The sequence below is a fragment of the Salvia miltiorrhiza genome, chromosome 1, assembly GCF_028751815.1.
Source record: "Salvia miltiorrhiza cultivar Shanhuang (shh) chromosome 1, IMPLAD_Smil_shh, whole genome shotgun sequence".
NCBI lineage: Eukaryota > Viridiplantae > Streptophyta > Magnoliopsida > Lamiales > Lamiaceae > Salvia > Salvia miltiorrhiza.
The window spans coordinates 42947414-42970359 of NC_080387.1; the positions used below are offsets into that span (position 1 = coordinate 42947414).

The 22946-nt window shown below is 37.2% G+C and overlaps 1 protein-coding gene across 1 annotated transcript; it reads right to left on the minus strand.

Annotated features, from left to right (window-relative positions):
* Positions 1-17387: 17387 nt before the first annotated feature.
* LOC131025949 (ACT domain-containing protein ACR8) lies at positions 17388-20349 on the minus strand. The gene is made up of 7 exons (XM_057955729.1): positions 20039-20349; positions 19443-19488; positions 19247-19361; positions 19095-19162; positions 18435-18989; positions 18232-18336; positions 17388-18067 (listed from the first exon to the last, which is right to left on the minus strand). The coding sequence occupies exons 1-7, from the start codon at positions 20098-20100 to the stop codon at positions 17717-17719; spliced, it is 1302 nt and encodes a 433-aa protein (XP_057811712.1). The 5' UTR covers positions 20101-20349; the 3' UTR covers positions 17388-17716.
* Between the last annotated feature and the right edge of the window lie 2597 nt (positions 20350-22946).

Genomic DNA, 22946 nt, shown 5'->3' on the forward strand with positions numbered 1-22946 from the left:
AATACATAACAGTATTGAGGCGCTCATATAACGATTCAAACAACCGTTATAAAAAGACGCTAATAGATAACGGTTGGCTTAACAGTTCGATAATACCGTTATGTATGTAATTAATAGATAACGCTCATACATAACAGATTACATCATACCGTTATCTATGCCTATAGGTAACACTACATATATAACGGAGTTCTGCAAAACCGTTATCATTTCTAGAAAATGCGCTCATACATAACGGTTTAAAAAAAACACCGTTATGCATGAAGTGTTATGTATGTGTAATTTTGTAGTAGTGATTTACGATCACCTTTTGATCTACTCTTAGATCGACCTTTATTATGAGATTTATTTTTACCACCTGATTCAATTTCTTTCTTAGCATGCTTTTAGGATTTCTTTTTCGATACACCCCTAACATGCATAACCTTCTTTTCTAACTTCCCTATGCGCCCTTGCTTTAAATCAAGTTATTTGCTCTTTAAAGAATTACTGACAATATCTATCCAATGTAATGCTATCATGATCATATTTAATAGTAGACTTGACATCACAATATGAATCAGGTATAACATTGAGCAACACGACGTGAGTATAATCATTTATATGCTTGTCACCAGTCAACTTGATATCTTACACAAATTTAGTAAACACACCAAGATTCTCATCTATATCTTTAGAAAAATCAAGTTTGAATAAAAAAAACTTTTCAAGCAACTACATTTTTTATGGCAAAGAAGTTTCATTATATAACTCTTCCAATTTACACCATATAGTTCTTTAGCAAAATCAAACATCTGAACTTTTCTAAGCACATAGTCAGATAAATTGGGAATAATACTCCATTCGTCCCCCAAATAATTTTCTATATTTTCTTTTTGGGACGTCTCTCAAATAACTTCCTATCTATTTTGGGACATTACCCCACCACTAATAATACTTTACACTACTACAAATTTGGTCTTTCTCTACATTGCATAGACTACGATTTTTACAAAAAATCGTAGTCTATACTAATATACTACGGTTTTTGACCATAACGGTAGTGTATATGCGTGTTTTTCATGATTATACACTACGATAACATAAAAAATGTAGTCTATCATAAGCATAGTCTACGGTTCTATCAACCATAGTGTATGAGCGTGATTGTTCTTAGTTTTGTTGGAATATAAGTATATATAATGGAGGATTTATTTAATTGGTAGAAGGAAATTTGGAGAAATTGGTTGTGGACGTGTGTGCTTAGGAATTTGAGTGGGAGGATTGTAGTTTGCTAACACAATCTTTCTTCAATTCACTTCATTCTAAACAATTGATACAACCTCCACATATATATAGTAGTCAAGTGAGAATTCTAGAATTCTCTTGATTTTTTCTATCTAGATTTTTCTACTTAAAATATCTTGATTCTAGATATTTCTAATACAAATATCTTCACTTACTTTTTCTAGAATTCTCTATATTTTTCTTCTAAAATATCTTGATTCTAGATATTTCTAATACAAATATCTTCATTTACTTTTTCTAGAATTCTCTATATTTTTCTTTTAAAATATCTTCACTCAAAAAATCAAGTTTATTTTTATATTCCAACACTCCCCCTTAAACTTGATTTGTCTTTCTGAGCAAAACTCCGAACTTGACGAAATCCTTTCCCGACGAGCCTTTCTTTATATTTTTCAACTTCACCTTTAAAATTCTTCTTAACCTTATGCACCCACTTCACTCCAATGGCCTTGTGCCTTTCCAGTAGTGTCACGAGCTCCCACGTATCATTCTTCTTTATTGATTTGATCTCTTCGTCTCTTAATACTCGCCAATTTTCACTATTTGCCGCTTCTTTAAAGCTAACAGGTTCATAATTAGCAGATAGGCAAAACAAGGTGAGATCTTCTAACCTTTCAGTGTCTTCATATATCTCATCCAAATTCCTTGCTCGTGGTGTGGCTCTTTCATTTAAGAAAGATGGTGGTGAGTCTTCAGTAACTTGTATAGGTGAAGCTGGCGGAGTCACTAGCTCTTGCTGGACTTCTTCGACTTGCTCGACAGGCCTTTCATCTTCGAATTGTGGGATGAAGGTGAAGTCACCGCTGGGATTAAAATCCCACACTCCTTCTTCGTCGAACTCCACATCTCGACTTATCATTGTTTTCTTGGTATTTGGATTATATAACTTATAGCCTTTAGAGTTAGAGTCGTACCCGATAAAGATGAATGCTTCTCTTTTATCGTCGAGCTTCTTCCTTCTCTCATCCGGTACATGCACGTAGGCTTTGCTCCCAAATACCTTTAGGTGGGAAATTCCTGGCTTTCTCCCGCTCCAGGCTTCTTGTGGAGTCATTCCCCACACGCTCCTTGTCGGCGATCGGTTGGATAGATACACCGCGCATGCCACTGCTTCTGCCCAGAACTCCTTAGGCAAATTCTTCGTCTTTAGCATGCTCCTCGCCATCTCCATGATTGTTCTGTTCTTTCTTTCTGCCACTCCATTTTGTTGGGGGGATCTCGGAACTGTCAGGGGCCGCCGAATTCCATTTGCTTCGCAAAATTCTAGAAACTCCCTTGATGTGAATTCTCCCCCTCGATCAGACCTCATGGCCTTGATTTGTCGTCCGCTCTCCTTCTCGACGGCAGCTTTGAACTTTTTGAATGCATCAAATACTTCTGACTTCTGCTTCAAGAAATATACCCACGTTTTTCTAGAAAAATCATCAATGAAGAGCAAAAAATAATTATTTTTACCGAGGGAGCTTGGCTTGATTGGCCCGCACACATCAGCGTGAATTAACTCCAGTGGCTTTTGAGCTCTTGAGCTTGACTCCTTTGGGAATGGCTTTCTGAACTGCTTCCCGAGTAGACAACCTTCGCAGAGTTGATCGGGATGCTTGATGGATGGTAGTCCTCTCACCATCTCCTTCTTTGACAATAACTCCAATCCACCAAAGTTCAAGTGCCCAAACCGAAGATGCCACAACCAAGACTTATCTTGGTAACACGCTTTCAGGCATTTTGCCACGTCATTTCGAATATTCAATAAGAACATTCTATTTTTAGACATTGGCACCTTGGCAATAAGATTATTTTTGTCATCTCTTATTGAAAGGTTATAATCTCTCATGTGAATATCATAACCTTTCTCTAAGAGTTGTCCCAAACTCAAGATATTATTTTTCATATTGGGCACGTAATAAACGTTGGAAATAAATTCATGATTTCCATTCTTCAAGCGAATTAAAATTTTCCCTTTTCCTTTAACTGGAATTTTAGATTCATCACCAAAGGAGACGTTGCCGCTTACCGACTCATCGAGCTCCACGAACATGCTTCTCTTCCCGCACATGTGGTTGCTTGCACCAGTGTCGAGGTACCACGTGTCATCTCTTCCAGCTTCTCCTTTATATGCCAGAAGCACACTACCATTTGCTTCGCTCGTGTTCTCGGCATAATTGGCCTTTTCTTCAATCCTTACTTTTTCACTTCTGCACTCGGAAGCATAGTGCCCAAATTTATGGCAATTATAACACTTTATTGAGGATTTATCGTACCTCGACTGCGGGTTGCTCCTCCCCCGACCACTTGTAAACTCATTTCTTTCACCACTGTTGACGAAGCCTCCTCGTCCTCGACCACGTCCACGTGCTCGGCCTCTGCCTCGATCTTGCCCTTGGCCATGTCCTCTCCCGGACTGTCCATAGCCATTGCTCGGACCTTCTTCTTTCTCTTTCGGGCTTACGTGCAACTTTAAAAGTTGCTCTGAAATTTCTTGCTTCTTCTTTTGCTTCTCCTCATATGCTTGCAACGACCCCAACAAGAGATCGATCGTCATCTCCTCCAAATTTTTAGTTTCTTCAATCGTCACCACAATGTGCTCAAACTTTGGGGTTAGTGAGCGCAATATTTTCTCCATAATTCTTACATCCTCCAATTTTTCACCATTTCTTTTCATTTGATTAGACACCGCCAAGACTCTTGAAAAATAATCCAAAATTGACTCGGACTCTTTCATATGCAAAGACTCAAACTCTCCTCTTAAAGTTTGAAGTCGTACCATTTTTGCTTGCTCCGCTCCTTTGCACGCGTTCTGGAGCTTCTCCCACGCTTCTTTGGCGGTACTCGCATTCGAGATCTTCTCGAAATCGTCGTCCCCCAGCGCCTGATAAATGAGATAGAGAGCCTTCTTGTCTCTCTTTCTCGCGTCACGCAGTCTATCCTTTTGTTGTTGGGATAGTGCGGCCTCGTCCTGCGGCTCCTCGTAGCCGTTCTCCACGATCTCCCAAACGTCGTGGGCTCCCAATAGCGCCTTCATCTTGATGCTCCAATTGTCGAAGTTGCTCTTGTTGAGCATGGGGACTTGAAACGATTGTAGGTTGGCCATTCCACAGGTAGGATTTTATGGCTCGGATACCACTTTGTTGGAATATAAGTATATATAATGGAGGATTTATTTAATTGGTAGAAGGAAATTTGGAGAAATTGGTTGTGGACGTGTGTGCTTAGGAATTTGAGTGGGAGGATTGTAGTTTGCTAACACAATCTTTCTTCAATTCACTTCATTCTAAACAATTGATACAACCTCCACATATATATAGTAGTCAAGTGAGAATTCTAGAATTCTCTTGATTTTTTCTATCTAGATTTTTCTATTTAAAATATCTTGATTCTAGATATTTCTAATACAAATATCTTCACTTACTTTTTCTAGAATTCTCTATATTTTTCTTCTAAAATATCTTGATTCTAGATATTTCTAATACAAATATCTTCACTTACTTTTTCTAGAATTCTCTATATTTTTCTTTTAAAATATCTTCACTCAAAAAATCAAGTTTATTTTTATATTCCAACAAGTTTTCTCTACATTTTTTCTTCATAACGTAGTGTATGTATGTGTGTAGTTTTACTTTTCTCTACCGTCATCTTCAAACTGTAGTGTATATGCGTGTGTATTTATACTTTTCTTCACGTTAATCTAGAAACTGTTGTATATTAATAAAAATAAATTTATTTTTATTATAAAAAATGAATGGTCTATGTTTTAAATATTGACTTTTATTTATAATTATTTAAATAACAATTAAGATATAATTTATAAACATAAAATAATTAAAGATTTTTAATAATTTAATTTATATTGTATATCATTTATTTTATTTTTTACAAATTATTTAAATATTAAGTAAGATAAATTTACTTTGCATGTAAAATTTTAAAGAGTGAATTTATTTTGTAATGATTTTTGTTAATCATTTAGATATTTAATAAATATGAATTTATTTGTTATAAATAAATAAAAATAAGAAAAATTTGTATTGTATAATGATTTTTTTCTAAACATTATTTAAATAACGATTAAGATAGATTTTGTAAAATTTTTAAAAATACAAATTTTAAATAAAAAATAATTTATATAGAAATTATTATTTTTATTTAAATATTAAATAGAATAAATTACATACATATAATTATAAAAAAATATAAAAAAAAAAACATAATTAATAAAGGGAGTAGGATTCGAACATATAAAATAAATTGATCGTAGTGTATTAAGATCCTACACTTAGCCAATTTCAATTAAAAAATAACTCCCTCCCACGTACCCACTCTAACTCTACCCTCTCTCATCTCAAACTCGCTCTTCCGTTGTCTGTATACACAACCATGCTGCCCTCTTCCTCAATCGCCGTTGTCTGTAAGTCGCCCTCTCCCTACACCGCCGTTTTCAGCATCAAACTCGTCCTCTCCGTTTCTCTCCCTCAAATCCGCCATCTCTCCCTTAAAGCGTTGTCTTTCTCACATCTCTCTCCCGGCACCGCGCCGCCAGCACCACGTCGCCGTCTGTACGCTGCTGGCACCACATCATCGTCTGTACGCCGCCATCACCACGCCGCATCGTGCCACCCCTGGTCGGTCGGCACAGCAACGACCACCTCCTGCTCGGCACAACCAAATGGTCCAAACTCTTGCGAATCAAACCCTTGCATCAACTCCCCTGCTCCAAATACAAACCCTCTTCCAAACCCCTGGCCCCTTGCTGGTAGTAAGTCTCAATTAGACACTTTTTTCTTTCATTTCCTAATATTTTATTGTTCGAAAGACAATTATTGATTTTTGCTAAAAATTTCTTATACATGCTTGAGTATACAGTGAGAAGAATTGTCTGAAATTAGTCTTCTCTGCTAGTTTTACCTCTGAAATTCAAGATTAAAAATTACAACTCGATTTATATACAAGTTAAATTATAAGAAAATTCATCATGACATGATTTTTTAGTTACAATATTTATTAGGACTAGTGGTCTAGATATGTTCATAACAGAGAGAGAGCAGAGAGTCTATATTGTTTCAGAGTCTATATAAGTTTAGAATATCTAATTTTGTATATATATTCATGAGTGGTGGAAGTTGAGTTTGTTAGTCTTGACTTCCTGATCTTTGGCTTTTCTCACAAGTTGAGTAATTTATATGTAGATTATATGCAATGGGTAGCTGAAGGTGCAATTTTCAATTGACTTATTGTATGCATGCTATCAGTGTTTCGTCATGTAATTGTAATTTTTGGACAGTTGAACGAATGTCTGTATGGAAAGGGTGCAATTGATTCCACTCACAATCATGAATTTTTCATTGATATGCTGAACTTATATTTGCTCCTCTTGATGCCTCATTTGTTTCCGCATAATTCCTCTTGGTTCCTGCAAGGTGAGTGCTCTTTTGTAGCTATGGTCATTTCGTTTGTTTATTGCATGAAGAGTCGATATTTTGGATGAACGATTGCTTTTCAATTTACATTCGAAAGCCTCATGCAAGTGACTGTTGCATCAATGGCCCGATAATATGTGCGCAGCATCATATCATATGTTTAGAGGGTCGCCTTAGCTCTCTCTTCGGTTCACCTTGTACCTAATGCTGGTCTTCAGTCACCAATCTGTGGTTCCATATTTTTTATTGAATGGATAACTGAGTTTTTTAATTGGAGGAATAACTGACTTTTGTTTTTTGTTGAAAGGGCTATTTTTATATTCAATGCCAAATTGGAGAAAAGAGGTAAAAAAACAACCTATTTGGGATATTATAAAGGTAATGAGAAATATATTTTTTGTATGTAATAATAATCTTTTATGTACCAACCCTTATAATTTTTACATAGTCTCCAAGACAACCTAATTTCAAGCAATGTGGATTTTTCGTGATGCATAACATGAAAGAAATTATTGAAGAGCTTATGAAGAATGGTCGCTTTTGCCTATACGTTCACATGTAAGTAATTTGTCTTAATTCTCAATTATACGTTTTTCATATAAAACAATAGTTTATCTTTTATAGCTTAACAATCGGAGTTATACTAAAGAGGATATTGATGAAGTTCGTGTTGAGTGGGTGAATCTCATTCTTAGTCACATATAAAAAGTAGAGGTAATATTCTACAGCTTTGGTTTACTAATATGGATTTGTGTTATAGATATACTAGTATATGTTTATTTGGTCTATTGATTTTAATGAAAGAAATATACTTTTGAAATAATATATGTTGCAATTAGCTGGAATTTTGTTTGAAATGTAAGAAATGCTTTGTTGACATGATTGTTTTATATGTTTTCATGGCAAATCTTGTTTTAATTTTGTGCCAGGATATGCTGGAAATGAAGCAAAAACAAGAGCCTTTTGCTGAATTTTCCACGAAGATTCTTCAACAATAGACTAGTAGATATTATTTTGAAAAAAATATTGTACTCTTTGTTTTGTATATTTAATCTCATGTCGTTGTTAGCTTCATTTCAGTGTACATTAACATAATATGAAATATTGTGAAATCATATATGACAATTATAATTTTTTAGTGTATCAATATTTGTATTTCATTTTTTGCTAATTTTAAATAAAATAATAATAATTTTTAGTTGACGATAGCCAACCACTGCGACGATAGGCCTAGAGTAATCTCACTAAAAGTGTAGTCTTTAAATATTACTCCCTCCGTCCCGGTAATCTTGTCCCGTTTCTTTTCGGCACGGGTATTAAGGAGAGTTGTATTAGAGGTTAAATTGTATGGCCCACATGTTTAATTATATTGTTAATTGATTTAAGTATTGATAACAAAGCAACAATTAATTCTTCAAAATTATGTTGTCGACGTCGCTCTCAACTCCGGCAAGCCGGCGCCGGCGCCGGCGCCGGCATCATTCCTTTCCCCTCGTCTGTCTCTCTCCACCCACTACATTTTGCTGCAGCACCACCCCCACCCCCTGCAGCAAACATGAACGCTGGTATTTGCAAGATTCTTGAAAGCAGGGGAGGAGTGTATTACACCTGGCTGAGCAGCAGCGGAGCCACCCCCGCCCCCGCCACCGCCATGAACAGTATGGCCAGGCCCTGAACCACCAGATCCACCAATTCCCCCTCTATGAAGGTAGTATGATGCTGACCCTTGTAATGCCATGGCTTCTCTCCCATCCATGAATTTACTAGGTAAAATTCAAACTAAATTATCCCAAATGTAAAGAATTCCGCAGTAAATACAACTCCTAATATGCTAACTCCACAAATCTGAAGCTGACGCAACAAGGAAAATCACACAAAACCCTAACAGCAAAGGAAGAACATACACTAGAACACATAATCACAACACAAACCTAAAAAAGGCCGGCCTTTAGCATGGGTTTTCCATGAATCACGGAAACGAAGTAACCAAACCAACAAAAATTACAGTCTCAACCTACAAAATTGCTACAATAGAAAGAAAAGGGAACTGAAAAGACTGAATTTTGAGACAAATGGACTGCCAAGCACACACATCAAAGCCCATTCTGAAAAATGTGGAGGAGATTCCATATCCAGCAGCTCCTCAAAGTCTCAGCTCAGAAATTGAAAGAGGGAAGCGGCGCCAGGTGAATAGAGGGGGATGGGGGAGGCGGCGCCGGCGCCGGCGGAACAGAGGGGGAAGAATGGAGGCAGCGCCTATGAGAGGAGGCCAGTGGGAAGGCGGTGGAGGCCACTAGGGCTCGAAATTTGCAGAAGAGGGTAACTGAAAGAGGCGCGGTTCACCGGATTCAGGCGCGGCTGACGCCGCCCGGAGAGGAACGGTGACGGAATTTTGTGGAAGAAAGAGGCGACTGTGCTGGTGTGTGTGCGTGATCTGTGTGTGAGAAATAGAGAGGGTGAGAGTGTAGGATGAAGGGGTGGGCCAATTTGTTTTAGCCTTAATTAGGATGATGTTTAATTAACTAATCAAACCCTAAATTTTTCCAAAAAAGGAAATGGGACAAGATTATTGGGACAGACCAAAAAGGAAAGTGGGACAAGATTATTGGGACGGAGGGAGTATAGACTACCATTTCTAGTTGACAAAACCGTAGTCTATTCTTCCAATACACTACAATTTTGAACAGAATTAACTACGGTTTCCACGTGTAGTATATGATTACACATAGACAACAGTTTTCACACGTTGTATATGTGCGTCTAAAGTGTAGTCTTAAGTAACTATAGACTACGGTTTTATAACGTAGTCTATATTGATGGAAATAGACTACAACTACGTTTATTAAATCACATAAACTACGGTGTTATACTGTAGTCTATGAGCTTTTTTTGTAGTAGTGTTATTTATTCTTACTTTTCTACCTTTCACCATTCTCAATACTAATTATAACATTTTTTCACAATTTTCAATACTAATTATAACAATTTTTTTCCACTACCAATACACTTAACAAATTTTCCTTAAAACTCGTACTAGGAAGTTATTTAGGGAGCAGATGACAATGCAAGTTTATTCATGTCAACTTTTTTTTCCTCAGCTTCATCTTTAGCATATGAATTATCGATAGCCTTAAACATATATCGTTGGACTAAAATGCACTTCATTTTCTGCTTCCAGATACTAAAATCAGTTTTCGGAAACGAAGCTATTTGCAGACGACGCGGCAGCAGCAACAACATGACAGTATGGCTGCGACAGCGGTGGTTCAGAGACAATGTAGCCGCAGTAGATTCTCGGCTCAAATCTCAATCTCTCTCAAATCCAAGGGTAGTCCTCATCCGGAAACTCCACTGCCAAGTTCACCCTCAACCTCACTCCAACTAGCTTACGTAGACAGGGCCGGTCCTGAGAAAAATGAGGCCATGGGCTAAATTATAAAAATGGGCCCTCAATCTATTAGCGCATCAATATATTAAAAAATAAAATTTTCCATTACTTATAAAAAATGATTTCATCTAGCATTTTTACTTGCAAAATCATCTACGATATCGTTCAAATCTATGTTATCTAAAATCTCTTAATAAAGATAATAGAATTAAAATGAAGATAAAACCATCTTATAATTGGATGATATAAAATGAATGACCAAGATCTTGACAAAACCTTTTTAACTAACAATTATTATTATCTATTTAAAAAAATTCCACCAAAATGTCTAGATATTTTTCTTTCAAATTTTCTATTAATTTTGAAAGGGGTTTTGGAACTTTTAATTACTTTTTACTGATTTGCATTTCATAATATTTTTTTAGGCATTAATTGACTGTAAATCCACAAACTATTAGTGAATTTTGCTATTTTTTCAACTATATAAAGTTGCAATATAAATACATAAACTTTAGCTCATTCATGAATTTGCCCTGAATTTTAATTTCATTCATGCTTGACAAAATTAAAGATGATATAATATATACACATTATATTAAAATAACTTATACAAAATTTCTACTGAAATATTCACAGTACTATATATATAATGAGTATATAGTTTAATTTTAAAATTTGTATTTTGATAAAATTAACAAATACAACCTAGCAAAGATGAAATATAAAATTTGTCATGATCAAAAATCATAACATTTTAAAATTTGTTTATTTTATTCTGTATTTTTTTATATATTTTTTATTATATGGTATTATTTTTATATTTATATTTTTTATTATAACAATTTAATGCAGTTACTAAGATTAAACTTATATTTTTTTTTCATTTTAGAACTCTTTAGCTTAAAATATAAATTTGTAGATAAATAATTATATATATATATATATATATATATATATATATATATATGTATCTTAAAAATAGAATTTCTAGTATGATTTACATTTATTAAATTTTTAGTACGCTTTTGTATGATTTTTATATTATTATTATTATTATTATTATTATTATTATTATTATTATTATTATTATTATTATTATTATTATCTAGAGTAGATTGATAAAAAAAATAGAAAGAAAAAATTATTTTAAACAATAGTAAGGTGATTTTTGGCAGGAAAACATAACTTACTATTTTTGAAAGTGATTGAGCTTTTATATATGTATATAGATATTGTCAAATCATTCAATCTCTTTAGGGACATTGACGATCTCAAATACATTTTCAACAATTTTAAATTTGAGAAGCTCATTTTAGAACAATCTGTTAGTAACTGACATTGTCAGCATAATTTTACAGTTGGATTTGAACTTTGAAGTTTTAATATAATATAAATTTGATAAAAAAATTTGGAGTATTGCCTAATATTTTTAGTATATATAAAGTCTATAATTAATGAGATATATTTAAAATTTTGGGCCCTCAAAATTATGTTACAAAATTATCATCAAATTAATTTGAAATTGATTTTAAATTGAATTTTGAATTTTTGACAATAAATTATGTTATCTAATATTGTTTAGTATACATAAAGCCTATAATTAATGGGATATATTAAAAAAATTGGGCCCTCAATTTTTTGGGGCCCTGGGCCGTCGCCCATGCCCGCCCGCCCTCAGGGCCGGCCCTGTACGTAGAGATAGCAAACATCAGATGAAGAAGACACACAACCACACAGGGCTGGCCCTTGTGTAATTCTAGTGGGACAATGGCCCAGGGCCCCAAATTTTAGACCTAATACTAATATTGTGCACTAAAAAATTTATTTTCCTATTTCACTCCTAAGTCAATGGCATCAGTAGGAAAAATAAAAATTATATTCCTAAATGGTAACACAATGCAAACTGATCTCTCCCCTCTCACTTCTCTGTTCTCTCTCACGACTCTCTTCTCTCACTTTTGTGTTCTCTCTCTCTCTCTCTCTCTCTCTCTCTCTCTCTCTCACTGTGCGCTTGCCTCAGCCTCTGCCTTTCCACTCAATATCACGTATAATCTCAGTCTCTTAAGGGCCGCAGTTCACTACTCTTTGGGGGGTGTATTCGTTGTGGATTTCCACAGACTTTAAAAAGTCCATGGAATTCACATAGATTCCAGACGACTTTCAAAGAAATCGTGGTTGGATTTCACCCCGATTTTCACTGATTTTCGAAGACTTTAGGGGATAATTCTGGAATTGAAATCCATGAAAACCAACGTCCGCTGAGTCCCAGCACCGCTGGAAACCCAGCGACCGCTGGGAATCCAGCGAGCGCTGGAAACAACCGTCGCTCTATTTCTTCTTCTCATGTTCTGTACTTTATGTTATGTTATGGGATCTATACTCATGTTCACTAATGTCACAAGACACAACTATGCAAACCAGGAAGGGTAAATATCATATTAAACCTTAAACTATACCCGCTTTATCAAAAATACCCTGAAACTTTTGAAATGCTCTCAAAACCCTCAAAGTATCAGGATTTTATCAAATATATCCTGCATCTCTTTTCCGGTCACCAGAAATATGACGTGGCTCGCCGGATGCCACAGTGTAATTTAAATTCTATTTTTTTAAATCCATGTCATTTTTTTATTCTCTTTTCTTAATCCATGTCATTATTTTATATTCTCTTTTATTCTAATCAATCAAAATCGCGAAACGGTAGCAGCCCCACGCGGGGTTTCAGGGGGCGGCAACCTCGACTCCGGGCGAAGCAGCAGCAGATCCGGGCGACGGCGTTGCTTCAGCAGCGGCGACCTCGACTCCGGGCGAAGCAGCAACAGATCCGGGCGGCGGCGTTGCTTCAGCAGCGGCGACCTCGACTCCGGGCGAAGCAGCAGCAGATCCGGGCGAAGCAGCAGCAGATCCGGGCGGCGCGGCGTTGCTTCAGCAGCGGCAACCTCGACTCCGGGCGAAGCAGCAGCAGATCCGGGCGGCGCGGCGTTGTTTCAGCAGCGGCGACCTCGACTCCGGGCGAAGCAGCAGCAGATCCGGGCGGCGCGGCGTTGCTTCAGCAGCGGCGACCTCGACTCCGAGCGAAGCAGCAGCAGATCCGGGCGAAGCAGCAGCAGATCCGGGCGGCGGCGTTGCTTCAGCAGCGGCGACGTCGGGGTGACGGTGGTTCCAGGCGTGGTAGCGCGGCGCGACAGCGATCGAGAGCGAGAGAGACGAGAGATGTGTGTGGGTGTGTTTCAGCGATGGAGAAGAAGAAGGGGCGTCGGCTCAAGCAGAGAGACGCCGGCGTGGAGGCGGACGGCGCCGGTTCGCGCCGAGCATTCGCCGGCCTCAGGCGGCGGCAGAACCGAGAGAAGGGAAGGAGATTAGCTCCGTACTGGGTGTGTGGGTGAGTTTGGTAAAACCGTAAAAAAGAGAATAAAAAAATGAGAATAAAAGAATGACATGGATTAAAAAAAGAGAATAAAAAAATGACATGGATTTTAAAAAATAGAATTTAAATTACACTGTGGCATCCGGCGAGCCACGTCATATTTCTGGTGACCGGAAAATAGATGCGGGATATATTTGATAAAATCCTGATACTTTGAGGGTTTTGATAGCATTTCGAAAGTTTCAGTGTATTTTTGATAAAGCGGGTATAGTTTAAGGTTTAATATGATATTTACCCAACCAGGAAACATGAACCAAAATTCAAGTTTATGGCACAAAGTCAGATACAGGAGGGCAGGTAATTGATTGGAGACAGTATTTGTCTACCACTTCTTCGCACACACACTCAGATGAAGTACCAGAAAAGATTGGATTGTCGGCAGATCCAGCCAACCCAGTTTTCAAAAGAACATAGGAAATGCAGAGGCGGCCGGCCCACAATACTGGGGCCTCCACCAAAGTGGCAGATGGCGTTATTGATCTGCTGACCATTACTGTTATAGCGCCAAGTGTTTGCTGATATGCCGCAGAGATGAAATCCCCTATCGAGAGGAGGTAAGAAGGGGATTTTGGTGATAGAGAATGATGAGGGGTTTTGCGTCGGATTCTTGGAGGTATATAAGTACCGGCACCCAACCGGCGAGGCGGAGGCGGAGGCGGCGACGGTTGTTTGCAGAAGCATTTCCGAGAAGAAGAAATAGAGCGTATGCTGGACTCTCTCAACGGTGGCTGAGTTCCAGCGCTCGCTGGCTTCTTGGCCGCGGGCGCTGGAACTCAGCGCTTGCTTAAAACTTCATGGATTTCAATTCTCGTGGTTCTTGGCCGGATTTCGTCGTGTGTATTTTTTGGATGAAATCCATGAAAGTCATTCTGGATTTTAAGTCAATGGAATAACGAATACACCTAGATTTGTATGGATTTTAAAAAGTCTTGAACGAATACACCCAGACTTTTAAAATTCATAGAAATCCATTAAATTCCATAACGAATACACCCCCATTTGTCTCTTATTTTAACTATTATTTGATTGTTATTTTATGATTTATTGCATTTTACCGTTAATATTTAAGTTGTGCAGCATAAATAAAAAATGGGCTTATTTTTTTCTTTTCACCTAGGGCCCCCAAAATATCAGGGCGGGCCCTATAAGCACAAAGCTTGTTCACACTTCAACCAAAGGTACGGTGAAGATAAAAAGTGAGATGAAGATACGGATAAAGCTTCTCGTTTTCACTCAAAAACGCAAAGAAAATGAAGGTGGGAACAAGAAAGAAGGAGGCAGCAAGGGTTTCAAATCAATTTCCATAAATATTAATGCAATTGGGACTGCTATTTAAACCCAGAAATAAGCTGTCACAAGTAGGCTGAAAAAGGGTAATGGGCTACCAAAGAATGAGCCTGAGGTTTGGGCCAATAATTTCAACATACATTTCTAAAAGAATATTTAAGTTTATAGAAAAACAAAGTCTAAATTCTCGAGTCCAACAATGTGAAAAGGCGAAGGAAGTATGCGAGACTCCTGCAACTCGTGATCATCATATTTCAATTTCATATAAATATATAGAGTGTACAGACAATATATGTCGGTGCAGACGACGGAGACAGCTCAGCCTGCCGTGATTACCGCCACACCACGTTGTTACCAAACCCCATCCATCCACTTAACCCTAATTTTTATTTTATAATTTCTCTCTTTGTTTTATATGTAGCTTTGATTTCTCAACCTGTAGTGCATGTTTATATGCTTCCATTTGTCTTCGGGTATCTGCTTTCATTCACCAAATTTTAGTCAAACTATTTCTAGTATTTTTTAAGCATAATTCTGAGTGACCAAGACGATTATACTTTATTTGGAGGATTTGAACTTGAATGCTAAGTTTGCAATCATTTTACTTTATTTGGAGGATTCGAACTTAAATATTAAGCTTCAAATCTATACTAGTATTATGAGTGCACAATTTTTAAAGCAGTATTTTTTACACCAAAATTTTCATCTCTCTATTTCTTTCCTTTTTCCAATTTCAAGTTTTTTTAAAAAAAAAAAAATTGCTGAATTTGAATCATGAAAATATTCAATATGCATCGTAATTTGATGCAAAAATTATAACAAATAAATTTAGAATAAAAAATATATGATTTTATAAAGGTTTAGAATTTTTTATTTTTTTTAAAGTTGTTTTTTCCTCCCTCCTCATATCCAGTTTTTTTTCTTTGTTTTCTTTTATATTTTGATTTTAGTTCATTTTCTATATTTTTATTTTTGTTTATTTTTTTGACTTGTATTTACATTATTTTTTAATTATAATAATTAGCAAATTATATTGATTTATTGACAATTACTGTAAAACTCTTTAATCTTATACATAAAAAAAATACTCTATATTTAATCGACGAGGACAAAAACCAAATAAAGAAAGATATTGAGAATAATAACGAAAAGAAAAATCTTGTGATTAGTGGGAATCCGGAACAATTCAATGACGTAGATTTGCAGGCGTACACGCGCGTCAGGATAAATTTCGAATAATTATGAAATACTCAACATAATGTCTTAAAAATACTTTAAATAAATATTTAATTTAAAATGTAAAAGTTATAGTACTATTTATTTAAAAATTAAAACTAAAAAAAATATTCTCTCTCACTCTCACACCTTTTTAGAATAAATTTATTTTTCAATTTGTTATATTTTTATTTCTTTTTTGCTTCTTCATAATATCAATTTTATTATTATAATTTTTTTTAATATTTAGTTTAAATATATTCAGTTAAAATGAATTATTTTGTTATATTATAAATATAATAATTAAATTAATATTAATCATATAAAAATATTTTTCTTGCGAAGTGCAAATGGCAGTTATTAGCGATGAGAATCAAGAGATACTCTAATTGTGGATTTTGAATTTGATTAAAGCAAGTAATAAAGCAAGGAGAGGAGACAGAGACAAGGACAGAAATCGATGAAGAAAATGTGTTGGGGAAATCGAAGGAGGAAGCAGCCACAATTAGTTAATTAATATGCATTGGTCGACATGTCTCAAGCGCTGGTGTTTTCCTCGATAACAAACAACTAGGCCGTCTAATTTCCACTTACTTTGACCTCTATTTACCACTATTCCACTAACTAACTATTTTCTTTCATTTTTAAATGCTATTCTAAAAAATCAACGTTATATCCCATGTCTCTGAGGAACAAAACGAACAAAAGCTAGTTGGCCAAAGTATCAAGAGATACTCTCTCTTAATGAACTCCACGAGACAAAAAAATCTTAAAAATTAACGCAATAGACCACTTACCCAACCAAGCTGTAATTTTTTTGTTAATTTATTTATTTTCAAACTGAAGAAGAGCATTTCTGCATATTTGGGTGAGGGGCACAAATTGGTCCCGCGCCACACTTCCATCTTTGTAGGAACACATTTATGATCGACTAATAAAACTTTATATCTGAAAGGGAAAATATCATTCTTTTTAAACTTTTTCTTTTGCATCAATGCACTCCTATTCAAGGAGAAAACGTGAAAAATAAAATAAAATAAAAAAAACGATGAAAAACTAAGGTAAAAAATTAGATTTTCCCCATATAGTAAAACTTTCAATGTGTCTGAACAGAAGAACTTCCCTTAGCTTGTGGCTTAACTCGTATTTATTTGAAAATGAGTTAAAGAGCTTGGCGGAAAAGTCAAAAATAGACAGCTCAGCCTAGCTACCAATGTCACTTTCAAACTAGTCAATGAACCCAAACCAAGCAACATTAAAAAAATTCAACAAAAATATGAAAATTGTACATGTATGGTTGAGCGGTCCATTCCACGACCAAATTAGTCGGTTCAATAAAACACAAGAAATATGAAATGAAATACTAATACTATTATAAACAAGAAAAAGATTAGTTAATTAAAATTCGAAAAAGAAAAAGTTTTCAAGTATTTACAGAAGACAGATATGTACACACACATATATCCTACGAAACCAAGATCCCCTTCTAACCACTACTACCAACCTAATCTTCTCTCATCTAATCCCTCCAACCATAAATTTCACTCTAAATTTACTACATTTAATAAGAAAAAGGGGTTGGGGAGGTGGGCCCCATGTCATCCACCTAGTATGCGTTTGTAGGCCAATCTCTCAATCCAGACAGCCAAGCCAAACCTCAAAGCATCGAAGCAAAGAATATGCCACCAAACAAAAACAAAATCAAGAACAAGATTTGATCAATCCCAAGTTGTATAGATTCCTCCTCACCATGCTCCCAATCGACCAAATCATGGCCGTCGTCGCCTCCTCCCTCTCCCCCTTGTCGTGGTAGATCAACGGCAGCTCCTTAACTTTCAAGCTACTCACCCCGATCTTCTGCCGGACCGAGTCGATGATCTTCTCGTCGGCAGCATTGCCAACCGCGTCCGTCACATAGAACACGTTGCGGGCCGTCCCCATCGTGGTCGAGATCTCTGCCCTCGCCACGTTGAGCCCATTCTCACGGAATGTCCGTGTCACGTCGGCCAGGAGACCCTTCCTATCGACCGTGCAGAGCTCGAGCCTAACACCCTATTGGATAAATAAATAATTTAAAGATCGCATTAGAGTGGACTCAAAAGGTCTCAAGGCATTGACACACAAAGACAACAACATATATTCCTCTAATTGCTCAAAAGCAACATGTGCCAAGAAAAATGTAGGCTTTACATATGTGTAAAGGAACAATGCATCACCTGAGATGCTCTCCTTTTGATCGCAGCAGCAATGCAGAGGATCACGCGCTGCTTTTCGGCCTCCGAGCTTATCGGGGTCCCATCCATGTGTCTGATGAAGAATTCCTGATCAAGAAACACAGGCCACATTGTAAGACAAACACCATAACCAACTCACCAACACAGCATATATGCACATTAAAAATTCCAATGCAATACCATACCAAGGATGCTCTGTCGCCCGATGTGTCCACGGTGGCATGGAAAACGACGTACTCCATATCCGTCAACGTGCAAACCACGTCAAACAGAAGCTTGTTCCTATCCTTGCAGTGGATACTCACAACAGAATAATCCTTCTCCAAGTAGTTCTGCACCAACACAACAGGGGCATCGCCACAAACATTGCCATCGTAGTCCCTATCCGCGAACATCATCTGGTGAAGCCGTCTCTCCGTGTGAGTCACGGCCAGAGACACCGAGGTTTTAGCACTCCGGATATCATTATCCCCTCTCAATACATTCCTCAACATCCCCTCCATCTTCTCCAGCTTCTCAGAATCCTCGACCGGGCACCCCGAGTCATCGTCCTTCAAGTAGATCAAGGACGCGATCCGGCCGTTGTGGGTCCACACCTTGGCATCAACCACATTGCACTGCAGATTCGACAGCACCGCGAAAACCTCGGATAGCAGCCCCACCCGATCCGTGCCCGTTAGCTCCAAGGCAGTTAGGCCATCAATGCTTTTCGATCTACCGTAATGAACCGTCTCGAGTGACTGCACCAACCATAACCGCCGCAGCACAACTCATTAATTATTATTGCAAGAATTTCATCAGCTTTTTTTAGACGACAACATTTAACTGCGGTTATTAATGGTTACCTCCTCAATGCAGCCCAAAACGCTCTCATCAGTTAATTTGTTTCCGTTCAAATCGGTCACGTGAAAAACTGCAAAGCGTTAAAAATAAATTAAAATCCACCCCTGCCTCGAAAATCGAACGGCAGCAAAAGCAAATTTGCCATTTTACCCACCGTCCATGAACCACCGCCCGTCGGAGCAAATGTAAGCCTTCTTAATTGACAGATTCAAATCCGTCAAAACCTGAATAGCTTCCAGAAGAATTCCGTGCTTCCTAGCACTATCGATCTGTAAGAAGAAAAATCAAAAAAATTAATGAAAATAGAAATTACTAGAATTTGAGAATTTTGGACTGGAAGGATCCATTACCGTGACGCGTGTCGCGTTGGAGCATCCCGCATTGTCGATCATGACCCTGCAAGAAGTCGACGGAGACGAGGTCAGAAGAGGGGCATTATTGGAAATTCATAAGACTAATTCGAGAATTCTCACGAGGTCAATTTTGTGGAAAGTCTGAAATTTCGACAGAGTAACTTGGAAGGAAAGAAATTGGCGAATAATTGAGTTAATTAAATTCATTTAGGGTGAATAATTGCGTGAAATCGTCCACTAATCCTGTGATCGATTCACAGATCCATGAAGACACGCACAAAAATTAGCCGGAAAAAATATTTTTGTTTTTCCGGAAGAAGATCAGAACTTGGTGGAGATATCCCGGGATCAAGAGACATAATATCAGATTTCTCGAGATTTTCTTTTTATTTCCTTCCAAAGAAACATATTAAAACAGAGAAACTAACAACTTCGTGAAGAACTTTCTCCGAAATTTTGTGTTTCTATCTCCAGAAAGAGTTACGAAAACGAATTCAAAAAAAGTTTCAAAACAATTTAAATTTCAAATACGAAAAAAAAAATTGCAGAAATGAAAAAATTTCACAGAGAAGACGCAGTGAAGGAGAGCTGACCTCGGCGTAGACATTCGAATAAGAAGCTTTTCATATTCATCCAAATACGTCGGCCACTCCATATTTCACACAGCCCAAACCTCTGAAAACAAACACCCAAAAAAGCGACTGTAGCAGTGGGAAAATCTCGCCTGTTGTTTATCTCTCTAGAAAGGCGGGAGCGCGTTTTGGTTTTCTCTCTCTAAAACATTGACACAACACACTGCATGCCTTTTACTTCGGTCTAATTCCCTCTCTCCCTAGTGGAGGGGAGAGGGGTATTTATATATTGTTTTTTTTTAAAACAAAAATTTATTAATGCTCTGCCTTTTCGGTTATATTTATTGAATTAAAGACGGAATAAATAAAAAATACCGAAGGGCCGGATTCCGGGACAACATCCTGATTTTTCTTAATTTAAATTTTTTCCTTAATTTTGAAAATCTTGATCATAAGTCAAACTACGTGCTGATGACACGTGCAAGAGATTGCCAGCATGGACGCCACGTTTGCTTTATGTAGAATTATGCTTTGCGTGCATTCGACTCAATAGAGAGTGCTCAGCGGTGTGTGGTTTGGGGCCCTTCGGGGTTTTCTAGGCGCCGGTCTCACCCATCACTATATTTTTGCTTATTTAAGTTAATTTAACTTTTCAAATTTCATACGTTACTTTTTTTTTTTTGATAAGAAAAAGCTTTATTGAAGCAAAATGGTACCAGAGATACCAGAGAACAAAGGCCAAAACAAAGACTTTACATACACAGAGGAGGTGGGTTGCCAGAAATCCAGTTCTTAAAGCTGGAACCGGGATTAAAAGAAACAAAAGTTTTACCCCAACTCCACAATCTTGTTTTGACTTCCAAGATCAAGGACTGAATCTCCCAAACTCTTCCTTCAAAGCGACTCTCGTTCCGACACTTCCAGAGTACCCAATTGACACAACACCAGAGCGCCGAAAGGAATTTTCTGTTCTGCTTAGAACTCCCCAAACCAGTAAAAGCAGCGAAATGCGAAACCACATCTTGAGGGCGAACAAAGGAAACACGAAAGAAATTTCATACATTACTATCGTTACTCTTTTCGTTCCTTAATAAATGTACTCCATTTGATTGTCAAAAATATTTTTATAAATTTCGTGGGAAGACATACCATTTTGATTTTTAGTTACTGTGAAAAATATTAATAGTATATTAAATTATAAAAGTATAGAAAAATTGTTGGTAGTTTGACATCATTTTATAATATAATTTTTGCTAAGATTTGAAATTCCAATCATGTTTTGAATAATCCTAAAACCTCGCGTTTTAGAATGATGAACCAATATAAGTCTCTAGCCGAGGCTAAGAGTGTTTATGAGCTTATAAACTCTTTTACATATGTGGTAAAATAAGCAGTTAAATAGATTATAAGATTTAAAAATAAATTTTAAGAAAATTAATAAGTTCTCTTAATCCAATTTATTTTTTCATAATCTTATACGTAATAATTATTTTATAAAAATTATTCGACTATAATTTGTTATTTTCGTCATATACCATTTTAAGTTCTTTTCATTTCGTTTTTTTCTCTCTAATTAATATTTTCTTTCTTTAGCAAAATAAATTTGTCTCTAGCTTATAAGCTCAATTATCCAAATACTTTGACAACTTATAAGCTCTTAAGAAACTATATCTTATAAGAGCATCTGCATTGGGCTTACTTAATAGCTTACTTGATAGTAGGGGCCATATTGAGGAGAGGAGGCCACATTGGGGTTACTTGATAGTCTACTTGATTTTTTTTAGTTTTGATTTTTATGGTTTTTATTTAAATTTAATTGCTTTAAATTTAAATAACACAATTTAATTCAAATTTAAATTGCATTTATTTAAAATCCTACAACATACCAAAAAGAAAAACCTGAAGACATAATTTAAAAATACTTAATTAAAATCTAAAAAACATAATAAAAAACTACATAAATTAAAATCCTACTCTAAATAAGTCCACGACGCTTGATCACTTCTTGGACCATGTAGTTGTGCAATGTTCTTTGTGCATCTGTCATGTGCGTAGTACCCGTGCTGAGGAGCTTCATATCGAGCTCCTCCCTCTTGAGCTCGTTCTTCTTGGCGTACTCGGCGGTGATTGCTTTCAAGTTCTGGTCGGACCTATCCAACCTCTCCACCAATTCGGGTGGAGCCTCCGAGCCTCTCCGACGCCTTCCCCTTCGCCGCTCTCGCTGCCGCCCTCGCTGCCTTGTTTTCAATTGGCCAGGAAGATGAGATCTCCTCGCCCGATGCCGAGGTGGTGAATTTGCCCGTCTTCTTTCTTTTCGAGGAATGCACGTCTCCCTCGAGGTACATCGACTTGAACTTGTGGTTATTCTAGAGAATTTTTCACGCATTCCAATAGTTGAACGCGCTCTTAGTTGGGCTCCTACCTTTGAAGAGGATTTGAGCCTTGTCCCGGAGCATGTCGTCCGAATGGCTGGAAGGCCACCGGGCGTGCGTCTCTGTCCAAATTGCCTCCCAAAGCCGCACATCCGCGCTCACTAGGGCCCAATGCCCTTGAATTTGGCGGTATTTGAGGTTGGCGCAGATGAGGGGGTTGACACGGTCGAGAATCTGTGTCCAGTACGTGTCTCCCTTTTGATCGGCCCCACGGATGGCGTCGTTGGTCTTCTCACTCCAAATTTTGACGATGAGGTCCGTCTCCTTGAGGGTGTAGGTATGACGAATAGTCCTTCCTCCCGCCGCCGCCGCCTGTTTGTCATACTTGATCTTATAGGCGATTTCCTTCCTCCGGTTGCCTTTCTTCGATTTGGCGGCACTATGGGCTGTCGGTGGCTCCTCCTCGCCGGTTGAAGGGTCATCCCCAAATTTACATCCCTTCAAATCGGGATGATAGTCGCCGGAGAAATCGGGGCACCAATTTAGATCATAGTAGT